The 13,868-nt window shown below is 44.0% G+C and overlaps 1 protein-coding gene across 3 annotated transcripts in view; it reads left to right on the top strand.

The window, feature by feature from the left end:
* The first annotated feature begins 11,863 nt into the window (after positions 1–11,863).
* The window catches only part of CADM2 (cell adhesion molecule 2), a 607,631-nt gene continuing 605,626 nt past the window's right edge, over positions 11,864–13,868 (top strand). For 2 of the 3 annotated variants that reach the window (XM_050331258.1, XM_050331256.1), the window contains exon 1: positions 11,864–12,419. In XM_050331258.1, coding sequence (XP_050187215.1) covers positions 12,359–12,419 — 61 coding nt within the window. In that variant the 5' untranslated portion in view covers positions 11,864–12,358. The remainder of the gene's footprint in view (positions 12,420–13,868) is intronic. The other variant, XM_050331257.1, reaches the window with a different exon arrangement.

The raw sequence follows: 13,868 nt of genomic DNA, 5'->3' as shown, positions 1-13,868 counted from the left end.
CAAACCTAGCAGCTACAGGAAAATATAGTTGATTAGCAGTTGTCCCAGGTTGTTCCTGTACCTTCACTTACAGTGACTTGAAACAAAAGCCATCTTGAAACAATTTGGTCTTGACCTACTACTGTATTTTATTGGTCAACTATAAAGAAATTTAAAGACAATGGCTGCACTCATCAACCTCTTGTTGGGTATGGAGGAAAAATCCACTGTTCAAAATGTCAACTTCTATAACTGTTGTACACTGAAAAGTCTGAAATGTTCAACAATAACTGTCTGCATGATCACCTTGGCTTCCAAACTAGTTGCATGGGAATTTTCTGGTAATGAAATCCCTCTGAATTCTCTGCTTGTAACGATACTGTCCAGTAGCAGCACCTGATCTGCTTCTTTCTGCAAATATATATGCACAAATCACATCACAATAACAGATTAGGCTCATTCCTAAGGGAAGATCCCTCTTGAAGTTGATTACACAAGATTAGAAATCTGCATCGAGGTGTGGGGACAGAAAACAAGTTATCAAACAGTCAAGAAGTTGTAAATTTTCTTCTGCAGTACTGGAGCACATTCGACTACACCTGAACAAGACATAAGAAAATTACATAATCTTTTCTAAAAATTGAGAGAGAATAACACAACATATTCCAACTACTCGAAACTTCAAATCATCTCATATATGCACACAATTAACAACCTCAGAGCATGCTTGCAGGAGACACAACAGAAGTTGTATCACATCTTCCCAGATTCTGAGGAGGCATTTAGTAATCCTAGTTCCCGTTTACAATCCATCATCACTTTTGGAAATGTTGCAGGTGAAATAACTATTAAAAAAAAAGATAACATCTACTCCATAAATGTAATATTCATTAAATACTTCAATTAACAATCAAGATTTTTCTTAAAGAAAGATAAGCATGTTGTTTCATAATGTTATAATGATATTCAGTTTTGATATGATGGAACATTTTTGTATATCAAGACACAGTTTGGAGTACGAGTATTGGAAAAGTATCCTTTGTTACCTTATATTTTCCTCATATAACAGATGCCTGAACAGAATGCAGGAACAGAACATAAATATTGTTTCCTATTTTTTTCTTTTCAACTTACCTTTTATATAGTAAATAGTTATTGTATACTGTTGAAGTGAAATATTGAAATTATTTAATTAACCTTTTTTGACCTCTGTAAAATGCAAAAGCTATAAATATGAAGCAAATCAAATTGAGTTCTGCTGTAGGCAAGAAACCAGCCTCCAGTGGATTGCCTGCTGCTCAGATAGCATTTGTTAATTTTAGTCTTTATACTTTCACAGGAAAAACTAAGGGTACCCTTGCAATATAGGTGTATTTTGTGATTTTCTGTAGTTTCTATAGTGGTACTATAAAAATCGTTCTAAACTTAAGAAATGAGACATAGCTTAAACCAATTAATTGAAGAATCTCTGTTGCAAGTAAAAAATTTCAGACAACTGAGACTCGGAAAAAAAAAATTCTAAAATGACATTCAGTATATGTCCCTACTTAACACTATTTCCATAAGGAGCCTCTACCAAGGGCTGATTTTCAGCTCGTTCCAATCTTAACATCTGTCACGTAAAAAATTACTGACAATAGGCTACAAGACAGTCCTGATATTAAGAAAAATCTCAGGAAATAATTTAGACTCATAAGAATCAAAAATCTTGCTTTATATGTCACTATTTTAAAGTTCTGTTAGTACCATCTTCTAACAGCTGAAGTATTAATGGCAACCAAATGCACTTGCCACAAACCAATTTTATGATTATCAGAGAACTTAGATGTGCTTTAACAAGTACAGGCACCTTGAAAACTTTTTTATAGTTTCTTGTATTCCTCTGTCACAAATATTTTCCTTTATAACTCTTGTATCTCGCTGCTATAGAAACCTGAATTCTGGATTCTAATCCATTAAATCTTCTGCTTTATAGTTTTTCTATGGGAAAACAAACAGTGGACCTCCTTATGGCTGCAGGTAGTGCAACATATACTTTCTTTTATCCTTAATTCCATTTTTCACCTAGCAGCACACTGTTTGACTTGACTGTCCTGCATCACAATGGCAAGTGATACAATGAAACTCTTTATTACCTCATTGTGTTTCGACTGCATTAAAAAATATGTCAAGTTCACTTAATATGTTGTGTTCATTAAGCAACATATTAACAGGACTTGTTACGCTGCAGGTCTAGAACAACACTTTATAAAGATAAATCTAGCAAATTTAGAAATGCCTGTATGCCACTGATTTCTGTGATTCACATACATTTCAATATGACCACAAATAACAATGCTCTGCTCAAAAAAAAAAAAAAATTAGAAGGTTTCCATGCCAAATAATGTAGTGATCACAGTAACAAACACACCTCACCTTCTCTGAAACTGGTACAGTTCGACAGAGAAGGACAAATTGTACTTTGCATAATTCCTTGTTTTGTTTCTTTCCTAATGTACTTCCACCATTTTCCTTCAAAGGACGGGTGAAGTCAGTTCCATATTTGGAGCCAGTAACAAGCTGCAATGTAAGTCATTATTTATCTTAGTAGTCGTAACGTCTGTGTTCATTTGTGATTTACTGGCTTAATCCAAGAGATTCACACTCTTCAGGGTAAAAAAAAAATTCTAAAACTTTCACTGTCTTCATTTGTGATGATTACGTTTCTGAGATATAACAGATTTAAAAGTGTTAGGCAAATATTTCAGAAGAGTAACTAAATCAAACCTAATAAGCTAATAAAAAAAAAATTCTAATATGTGACCAAATAGATATACAAAGCTATATTAACATCACTGAAATTGAAAAACCAAGGACTTGAGAAATGCCAGGAATCAGAATTGCCTATGCAACCTTAATTTGTCCTCGTTCTGCAGATACATTATAATGAAGTATTTAATTAAGATTAATGTCAAAGGTAACCACTAATTCCAAGTGGCCAATTTTCATTACACAGCTCTGCGTGTTCTTAGTCCAGTTCACACCGGCTTTAGGATGTCTGCAGTACTTCACATTTCTGCAGATAAGGCTCTTTGGTATGAAGCTGGGAACTGAGAAAATGAGCATTAATATCAATTTATTAGCACTGTAAAAACGTTGGTTGACTTACCTAACATCACAGAGGAACTCTGTGGCACAGTGAAATAGTGAAACATAATCCAGTTCTCAAAGGCAGCATTCAGTTACTCTAAGACTGTCTTTTCTTCTTTTAGACCTCTGATACATTGTTTACATATTTCCCATTTTTTATTATCAGTTAACAAATTAGAGATTCTGTCTATCAAAATCTTCCTTCCCCCAAACCCATGCATCATCCCCAGAGCTTCTCCTTGGGCTGTATACAGGACCAAGGCTTTGTGTTATGAGGGGTGGAACAGGCCAATAGGTGGACAAGGCACGGAAGAAAACAGAGGGAAGACCCATCATTCAGTTATAGTTCATCACATTAAAGATACTTATACATTGTACATGTATGCATTTCCCTAAAATTTATGAAAGTGAATGAGGTGGAGAAAATGTTATTGCATTGCTATCCATACACATCACCAGAAGGCTTAGTGTCTTCAAATCCACCTGACACCTTTTCTTTTGAGCCCATCAGTGAGGGAGCAGCATAGTAAATTACTATTTCCTAGAGGAAAGAATAACCTCATATATATTTTATCATGAATCTCAGGTATTTACTAAAAGCAGATGCATTATGAAAATGAGATACAATGAGTTTCAGGCCGTACAAAGCAACCTGGGCACCAACATTTCTTCCTTTTTTTTTTTTTTTTTTTTTTTTTAAGTCTGAAATTTTGTTATTTTCCTAGTTCTGTCTCATCTGCCAGTAGTTACTTTCATAATTCCGCTTTCCATTCCTCTGACTTCTCAGCTCACAATGTGCAAGTTCTACTACTTAAATCTTGATTTGCTTTTCCGTGCTTCATGTCTTCTTTTGTCTGCTCTCATCTCTTTTTACTATTGGACTTTTCTGGTTCTTCATCACCACACAGTTTCCTCTTGTTAGCTCTTTTTCAGTATTGACTCATGTTCCCCATCCTGCGACTCCTCAGTCCAGTTTCTGTGCCCAAGGATTCTCAGTTCCTCTTTGAAGCTTTTCGCTCTTTTCAGATTTATCTTATGCTTCTCATTTCCCAAATCATATTCTGCCTGTCCTAAATTCATTGCCTGGGTGATCACAAACTTCTTTCCTCCTGGAGTCCCAACAGCATGTTTTCATTGCTTTGCTTTTCCTTACTAAAGATTTATGTTCCCCCACAATTCAACCTCCACATTATTCCAGCCTTTTTATCCATTCTACCTGTAGTCTTATTTTTACCCTGACCTTCCATCACACCTGTATTTTCCTTTAGCTAGTGTCCCAAAATAATTTGACTAAATATATTTAGATTTTTTTTTTTTTTGGTGCCACGTTACATCCCTTTGATTCTGCCTCATGTCAGCACATTAAAAAACAACATATATCTTTGAAACCGAAGACCCGGATCTATTTCCCACTTCTTGGGAACTCTGGTTTCTCAGACCACATTTGCTAGGAATCATCAAGCATGGGAGTGCTTTCCTAAGGAAAGGTGAGCCAGGAACATAGGGATGCCCAGCTCATCAGGACAGAGGCCTCACCAGCCCCAACCAGTCCCACATAAGAAGCAAGGACAGACTCAGAAGCTGGAGGAAAGTCCAACCAGGAGTCCAGGCAATATCATGGAAATGAAGCAGATCAGAGCTCACACTGTGAAGTCAATCTGCAGGTCAAGGTTAGGATCAGTGATCACTAGGCGGGCCCAGAAAATGAGGCAGGCTGAGACCAAGCAATTGATTGACATCTGAATCCAAGTATTCCATGAACAGACAGGAGTAGGAGTAAGGTAGAGACATGCACTCTTCTAACACAGTTCAGCTTAAACAGAGCTCCTGAGCCCATGGGTGTGGGTAGAGACCCCAGGTGAGGATGCACAGGACCATTAGGGTTTATTAATGCCCTCAGCACCCTGACTGAAGTCAGGATGAAAACTGGAGTACACAATTTCTGGTATTCCCTGGATTCTTGTCAAGGAGAATTTTGGTGAGTGTGCCATGACACGTTCAAGTAGGTCTTCAGTGAGGAAAATTGTGGCATCAGAACGGGTTAGACACAAGCTAAGCAGAGACTGTACATACTGTTCCTAATTGTGGTATCTAATGTTACTGATCTGACAGAATTGCAATCTCACTGTCATTGCTAGAAAGAGCACTAGTAATCCAGTCTAGCTGCATGGCTGAATTTCACTGCAAAATATTGTAACTTTTAGAAGACTGCTGAGCAGAGACAGAATATGTAGAAATTTTAAAGGCTATGATCTTTTAAGACAGTCGTGTACATTTTTTTATTTCCCTGAGGCTTATGCCTTGGACTGATTTTCATAGAGACAGCAAAAGAAATACTCTTGTCAGAAAGGTCCTATCAATTCTTAGAACTTTGTTTTAAAAAATGGAGATGCTAGAAAAAATTATTTTAGGAGTCTTTAGTATTGGTAAACCAATGTATTTGTTCAGGTTTTTGAGTCTTACTCTGGATCAGCTAAAATATTTTGACTTGTATTTGAAAATATTTTCAATACAAGGTGTGAAAATCTTGGTCTGAAAAAACCCAAATATTGGATCTAAATGCTTAGAACCTCCTTAAAAATTACCAGAACATGTAAAATAACCATTGCAAGTGTTCTGATGTCAGTAATTGAAGTTGCTATTAAGAAAGTAAAACGGATTACATGATGTTCTATGAAATGAACAACTTCCTTCTTACCGAGTTTTTAAATATTTCTTTGTTAGCTGAGTGCAAGAGAGTTTTTTGAAAAATATCACATAATTTGTGCATAAATAATAAAATGCAAATCAATTAAAAACTGCAAACCATCAGAAATAAAAAAAAAACAACTGGATAATTGGATAAATACATATTTCAAAGATGTTAAGAGATAATTGTGTAAATATATATTTCAAAGATGTTACCTAGGATGTGTTCTAAACTGTATGCTAACATGTTCAAGCATATTTGAAACAAAACTAGCCTCTGTTTAAATCCATAGATTCATATGTTTTTATGGACAACCATAACATACATTATATAAAATCATAGAATACCCTGAGTTGGAAGGACCCCACAAGGATCATCAAGTCCAGCTCCTGGCCCTGCACAGGACAGACCCAAGAATCACAAAATGTGCCTGAGAACATTGCCCAAATGCTTCTTGAACTCTGGAAGGATATAATTCTACAGTTTCATTGCTTCCCAGTTGACAGTTAGAAGGCATAGGAAAGCACACACTTTTGCTAATTATCCATCACTCCAGGAGGAGGGAGATCTAACTAGAATATATGGAGAATTATGTTACCAGTACCCTTTTTTTCCCATGTCTTCATTCTACAAATTATATGGATGAGAGGTCAGGTAATGAATAAGATAATTCTGCTTCCACTCACCATTGGTAATTCTCTCCTGCAATTATATTCACCAACTCAAAATGTAGATTAGGTATTTTCCAATGATAATGATACCAGTGAGGTTTGACCTTGGTTTATTTTGCATTGGCATGGCATTGACAGTTTTTTTGTTTTACAGACTTTTTTCTCCTCCAAAAGTCTGTGAAATATCTCACATTTATAATTGCTTTATAAATGGGACTTCATCCCACACATATTTTATATGTAATATTTGCAGCATGCCGTTCCTTTTACTTGTTTCATCTTACTAACTAACACAGAACAAAATTTCACTGAATTCATAATATTGCTCTGGAACTGATAGAGATACATACTGTAAATTTACACACCAATATGTTTTATGGAAATGAACACATTTCTTCTCAGGAGCATATTTTCAAACTTCAATTGCTCTTTACAGAAGCCAATTTTTTTTTTCAAACAAAAAAAAAAAGTGCAATGCGTTTCATGTCTATATATTTTTATTCATGCCAATATATTTTCACAGTTGGATAGATTTAACTAAATTAGTAGTTACAGTATTTGTTCAAACCAATGCATTTTTGCTGGCATCTGGTAAGTAAATGTCATGTGGGCTTTGATTTTTTGTTTGTTTGTTTGTTTGTTTTTTAGCAATCAGCTTTAACCAAACTCACATCACTTAAGACAACAGCAACTCACCTCCACCACTCAAAATTTCTCACCCCAAACAAACAAAACCCCAGCTCTTCTGTTCCAGCTGCTGAAGGAAGGTAAAGGGTGATGTAAAAGGCAAATACACAGACTTCAGGTGACGAACATCTGCTCTTCTGATTTCCACATGGGCCAGTAATGGTGCACTGGGCAGGGAAATGCCTTTTCTGTCATCCCACGTGTGGCCTTCTGCAGAGGGACTCTCCACAGGAGGGAAGCTGTGCTGCCACTTTCAGGTACAGGGGGGCAAATTTAAGCATTAAAGGTTTAGTAAGGACCGCTGCAAAAGGTGGCTCTTATCCAACCAGATAATTCCTCAAGGCTGGGTGGCAGCTGTAGTGGGCTTTTCTCACAAGAGTTTTCTATTGAGCCATATAAACAAGTCTCACTTTTCAAATTACTATTTTGAATGTGCTTGTGAGTGTTTAGCAGTTTTGCAACTCAGGATGGAATCTGTCTCTAACTTCTGTCACTGCCAGCTTGCCTTCCCCATACCTTACTTCCTCTGGGGCTTCTTTGTTGTTGTTGGAACTCTGCAACCATATTTTGACTACTTCTTCACTACCCTCTAGATTATGCAAGATTTACTTTAAAGTATATATTATAGAACATAACACAGAGCAAGTGTTTCTAGAGCTATGTTTCTCAGCTTGTAATATTGGAAGGTTCTCTCTCCTTAAATTATCTCTACACTTTCCACCATTTGCTGAATTTAACAAAGCCACAATATTTTGCCAAACAAATAAGCTTTCCTTGGGTATAATTTCCTCTCCCTAATCACAGAAGACTAATGCTATCACGGAGCATAATTAAAAACATGTTTATCCCTTCAGATTTTGCTTGTCTTTCAAGGCAAACTCTAGGGGTAGATTGTCCCAACACAATACAGATGGCTCCTTTTGGAGGAGGTGGAGTTTAGCTTTTCAGAGAGAATTCCAAAGTCTTGTTTATCAGCAGTAATAAAGTGTGCAAAAATTAACTGATCATGAAGTGGACCCAGACATGAAGTGGTTTGTACTATACACCCATACCTGTGAAATTTATGCCATCTAACAAAGGATAACAGGAAATAACTGGGAGGGAACAACTAATAAACCTGATTGCTCTGCTAGAGGAAGAGTTTGTCTGTTCATTTTTGAGTGAATAAGAAAAAAATTGTCAGGTAGGAGAACGTAATATAGGATCTATGCTGAAAGTGTATGGGAGGCTGGGCAACTTTTATTTATTGACTCAGTGAGAGGAAATACTTGAGGACCCTTTCTGAATCATGCTTGGGGATTAAATTCTTTGCTTAGCAATAGGAATATTTGTGCATATGGCCTTGATAAATAACAGGATAATGCAGAAGAACATTTTTCTGGTTCTGATAAAATGTTTACCCTCTGCACCTGATTTTTGGTGTTATCTTGTGCTAATATCTTAGAGTTTTACTCTTTACTTTGTTCTGAAGTGTGTTTCCTGAAGAGTCCTTCCTGCTGCCTTTTTGGTCTGGAAGTAATAAGGCATCTGGCCATGCTGTGTGTGAGCTCCAGCTTCACAAACCAATTACAAAGTTCTGCTTATGTTTGGTGTCAGCTGCCACTGGATGTCACAAGACGTGATACTATGACTGGCTAAGCTGTCAAATTAACTGCTAAGTTAATCAGAAGAAGTATGACATCATGTCTTGGATGATTCTAACGGTTTTAATCATAAATTTTTCAGATATATAGTTAAATAAATCATAGGGTTTTGTTGTGAATTTTTTCTCTTTTTGAAAAATGGACTGAAAGGTCAGAGTGTAAAGAACTCTTGATACTCCTCTGCACTGCAGCGCTTGATTGGTGCTTTATTGAACCTCAGGTGTAATTTTCTAATGTTTAGTAAATATTTCTGCTCTGTGATGCAGAGGAATAATGCTAACCTCCCCTCCCTACTCCCCTCCCTGCGAACCAGTTTCTCATCAACATGTTGCCAAACTCATTTTGGAAACACTTGAGCTGTAAAATAATGGTGCGTACCAGTGTTTTTGGTTATGCTTCTGACATGGGGTGTGGTGTAATGTCCATGTTGCTGGAACCTGGGGAGAAAATGTCAGCTGGTGTCTCTAAACATGCAGGTCAGCTTTTCCAAGTGTACTACTGTGGAGAAGACTCGGAACCCCCATGATGTACAGACAGGCATTTCATTCCTACACCTGCCAGGGGACCTCCTTTTACACCTTTTAATCACTAAGTTGGGAAGACATTTGTATCTTTTCTATAACGTTTCCTGGGACATCACTGCAATCAAAAGTATGTCTTGTCAAAAGTACAGAGCTGTCAGTTGTCATAATTAATGCAAAAGCACTTCGGGATGGATTATGGTCCTGCCTTAGTGAAGGATTTAGGTTGCTTATTTTGTAGGAATTGGTTTTTTAATTTCCTCTCCCAACTAAAAAAAAAAAAAAAACCATTTGCTGACATTTACTGTACTGCCTTAAAAATGGTGACTCAATCCTTTTTGTAAGACTTCTACAATATTTTGATAATCATTCCCTGTTCATTACTGCTGTACCTGCACTTTAGCCCTGAGTACAGCTCTAAAACCTTTGCCTGTTGTGTATTTTTTCAGTATCCATAATAATAAAAAAAGGAGGTAGAGAAAAGTATCATCCAATCTACTCATCCATTAGAGACAGACTTCAAATATTCCCTTCCTAGGGGACTTTCTAGTGCAACATCTTTGATTGTGTTAATGTAACCTACCAAAGGCATGGAGATGTATGTGATGTTCCTTTGATATGTTGCCTAAATGGCTGTGGGGAAAAAAAGACTCCAAGCCAAATTAGGTAGGAGATAAGATAAGGATACAAAAGTTTTAATGAGCCCCCAGGCTTTCTGGAATACCCCAGCGCGCGCTCGAAATACAGATGTCCACAGTTTTTATAATGATTTTTGCCCAATCCCCGTTCTGTTACCACCCAGGTTCTGCCCCCGCCACGCCTCTTGGGAATTGGGTCTGGGGGCGTTTTGGGACCCCCTCTTCTTCATCTTCATCTTCCTCAGAGCACGTAATGTATTTGGAGGCCTTCCAGAATTCTAGGCTTGAAGGTTGTTGGGTCTACGGCTGTATCTTGTTCCGTAGGGTTAGGGTGTTCTTCTACAATTCTACCTTGAAAAAGAGACTAAACAGGCTATGGAATTTAGGGAATTGATAGGGGAATGGGTAACAGGGGTTTGAGTTAGTGTGTTAAGGGTAAAGGGATAATATGCTGCTACTCTAAAATCTACATTTACTACATAACTACTTCTAAGGTCTACAAAAATAAAAAAATTAAAACATCAAAACTCCAAGGTATCAGATACAAAAGCATTCAAATGATAGAGCATTAAGACACAATCCTGTAATTTGATTCTATATTTTATGAGAGCTTCTTTTGGAGATAGGAGGAACTCCATATAAAACCTGACTCAGTCTCAAATGGTGCCAGATATAAGCACCACTTGCTAATGGACAACGTGGAAGACATGAATCCAGAATACATAACTTCCCAGATCCCACTCTTTTGAGGTGAAGCTGACAACTGATTGCACTTCCTTGACGATCTGAGACCATGGACCCTTCGGAGAAATGAGCTTTAAAAGCTTTAAGAGCTTCCCTCTCCTGCAGGAAAGACTATTTCATCACTTATCTAAGCAAAGCCCTTTGGATTCAAAGACTGACGGGAATACAGAGAGCTACTGTGGGAAACACACAACAAAAACCTCAACAGAAGAAGGATGGAACCAGAACTGGAGAAAACGCCTGACCACTGCAGGCATTTGGGTGCAGGGGAATCCCGCTTTCTCCCAGGTAAGGCAGCACAATTCCTCCACAGGACGTTCACGGGCAGATTCCTTAAAGCTGAACACCAAACACACCAACATGGAGTGGCTGCCTGCCCCTCTTGGGTTTCCCCACCACATTCAGAGCCTTAGCTTTCAGACCACAAGCGCTTTAGGACCAAAAATTGCTCCCAACCCTCCCAAGAAACCCTCCAGACAAAGAACTTTCTCCAAGCCGTCCGCAGTCCGGGCAACACCGCGAAAAGTCCACGCTCTTTATTGCCATTGTTCGGGGGCCTCACAGGCGGTAGAGGCGCCTGCACGGGAATTCCGGTTGTTCCGAGGAATCCGGAGGCTCATCCTTTCACGCGCTGTTTCCGGAGGGGCGGGAGGAGACGCAGAGGGCGGAGAAGGTGCCTCACGCCCGGCCGTGAGGGGCCGCCCGGAGCGGGCGCTCCCGTCCCGCACCCGCCGGGGCCGCCCCGGCTCTGCCGCCGCTTCAGCACCGGCCCCGGACAGCGCCCGCCGCCGGCCACGCCCCCCCCGCGCCGCTCTCCCCGCCCATTGGCTGCGGCGCGGCCGCGCGGCCGCCGCCCCTCGCGATTGGCCCGAGCCCGCCGCCACTCAGCGGGCCCGGCCCAGAGGAACGCCCGTTCGTTTTGTAACGCGCCCTCTCATTGGCGGAGCGGCCCATGCCGGGCTCCGGCTATTGGGCGGCCGCGCGCGCCAGTCACGCGCCCACCTGAGGGGCGGGGCTGAACGGGCGTGGGCGTGGCCAGGGGAGCGACGGGGGCGTGTCCGCGGCGCGGGGAGGGCCGGGGTGTGGCGCTGGGGGCGGGGCTGTGGGCGGGCTTCCACAGAAAGGGGTGGGGCGTGCGCGGGGGGCGGGGCCGGGCCGGGGGAGCCCGGCGAGCCCAGAGTGCCCTTGTGTGTCGCGCCGGGAAGCGGCGGGAGCGGAGCCGAGTCCCTGCGCATCCCAGCCCTCCTCTCCCCGCCTCCCGCCAGCGGGACAGGACAGGACGGGACGGGACAGCACCGGAGAGGCGAGCGGAGAAACGGACGGACGCGCCGGCAGGGGCGAGGGGAGCCGGCGGGGGCAGCTGGCACCGCTCCGCGGTGGGAACCTGAACCTGCCCAGCAGCGCCGGAGCCAGCGGAGAGAGCCGCTCTTTCCTCCTCCTCCTCCTCCCTCCCCAATCCACCCCCGCGACCCTGGTCCTCCTCCTCCTCCTCCTCCTCCTCCTCCTCACCCCACTGGATACAGCGAGGGAGACACTGCGGCGGAGGCGGCGGCGACGGCGGCTCCTGCGGGGGGAAGGAAGCGCCCGGAGAGCGGAGCGGCGGGAGGCTGCGGATCTGCGTGCCTGGCGCCCACCCAGCCCGAGGGGAGCCCCCAGGATGCGGCTGAAGCCCGGCGCGCTCCTGCGCTTCTACAGCCTCTGCGGGATCCTCGTACAAGGTACCGCCTCCTCCCCACCCCTGCCCCACGCGCGGGGAGGGAGGGACGCCGGGGGGGCACCGCCGCGGCCCGGGGCATCCCAGGCTTCCCCCCGTGCCCACCGCCCCACTCTTGACCCGCTCTCTCCCTCGCCCCTCTCCCGGCTTACCCCCACCCTCCCCGGGCGCCCCCAGCCTCCCGCCCGGGTAGCGCTATCCAGCGCTGAAGCGCCGCACGGCTGTTAACCCTTCCTGCCCTTCCAACGTCAGCCTCTTCCCGCCCTCCTTCGCCCTCCGCGCTTCTCCCTCCACCTACACCCACCTCCCCCCTCCAGCCGCCGCCAGTCGCTCGTGGAACCCCGTATCCCCCTCCGGCTCCCCCGTCCCCTCCTCGCCCGTTCTGCCGCCGCAAGACGTGCCCCCGAAAGTGCGGGTGCCGCCGCAGCAGCGGCGTGAGCGCCGCAACAACATCCCGGGGAACGTGCGGGCTCCAGCCGAGCCTCCTCCCCGGCGGGAGGGGGCGGCAGGATCGGGGGTGGGGGGATGGCGCCGGGAGTGCGTGTCTGTATGCGAGCCATAAGATGTGCACGTAGGGTAATCGGATGAGCCGCGGGTTCAGCAGCCAGATCCCTTCACCATCCTGCTCCAGGCGGCTCATCCTGCGGCTACTTTGCAGACTGGATGTATATTCCCCCTCTGCCTCCTCCTCCTCCCCGCCGCCGCTCTCTCCCCTTCGTTCCCGTTATCCGGCCAAGTCGGATGGAGCGGCCGCCGCGCAGGGAAGCCCCCGCGAGGCGCTGCGAGATGCCAGCCTGCGGGAGCTTCCCGAGCCCTCTCCCGCTCCGGGAGAAACCGAGCCGGGAGCCGAGCCGGCTGCGCTGCCGCCGGGAGTTCGCCCCCTCCATCCATCCCTCCCTCCCTGAGCGGTGTTCGGGATGACGGCGCGGCCCCCCGGCCGCTTTGGGGATCACACGGTGGGAGGTGACGGTCAGGGGGGCGGCGGCCCCGGGGGTCGGGGAACCACCGCGCAGCAACTCCGCTGGCCGCCGGGGCATCTCCCTGCCCTTCCCTCGCTCGGCGTGCGGGGCGTTTCGGTGTGGGAGGGAGAAGCGAAGAGTCGATTAAAACTAAGTGGCCTTGTAAGATTTTTTTTTTTCCTTTTCTTTCTTTTTTTTTTTTTTTTTTCGCCTCCGTTGTGCCATTTCACGTCAAGTTAATATATCTCGCGTTTCACATGGCTGCGTCATGTGTCGGGCGATCTCTCCGGAGGGAGCTGTGGCTGGAAGCCCGGAGCGGGGGCACAGGCAGCCGCCTGGGTTCCCCGAAACACGCGAACCTCGTACCCCCCACACCCCACATCATCCAGACCCCCCGAAGTGCCCTCGCTCCACTTCCCGGGGAAGTTACTGGCCGAGGAGGCGAGAAGGGATGGAAGGGGAAGGGAGTGCTCTGGGCAACTGCGAAGGACGGT

The sequence above is a fragment of the Myiozetetes cayanensis genome, unplaced genomic scaffold (assembly GCF_022539395.1).
Source record: "Myiozetetes cayanensis isolate MyiCay16 unplaced genomic scaffold, myiCay2020 scf5-8, whole genome shotgun sequence".
In the NCBI taxonomy this organism is placed as follows: domain Eukaryota; kingdom Metazoa; phylum Chordata; class Aves; order Passeriformes; family Tyrannidae; genus Myiozetetes; species Myiozetetes cayanensis.
This window is presented reverse-complemented; position numbering and strand designations above follow the sequence as displayed.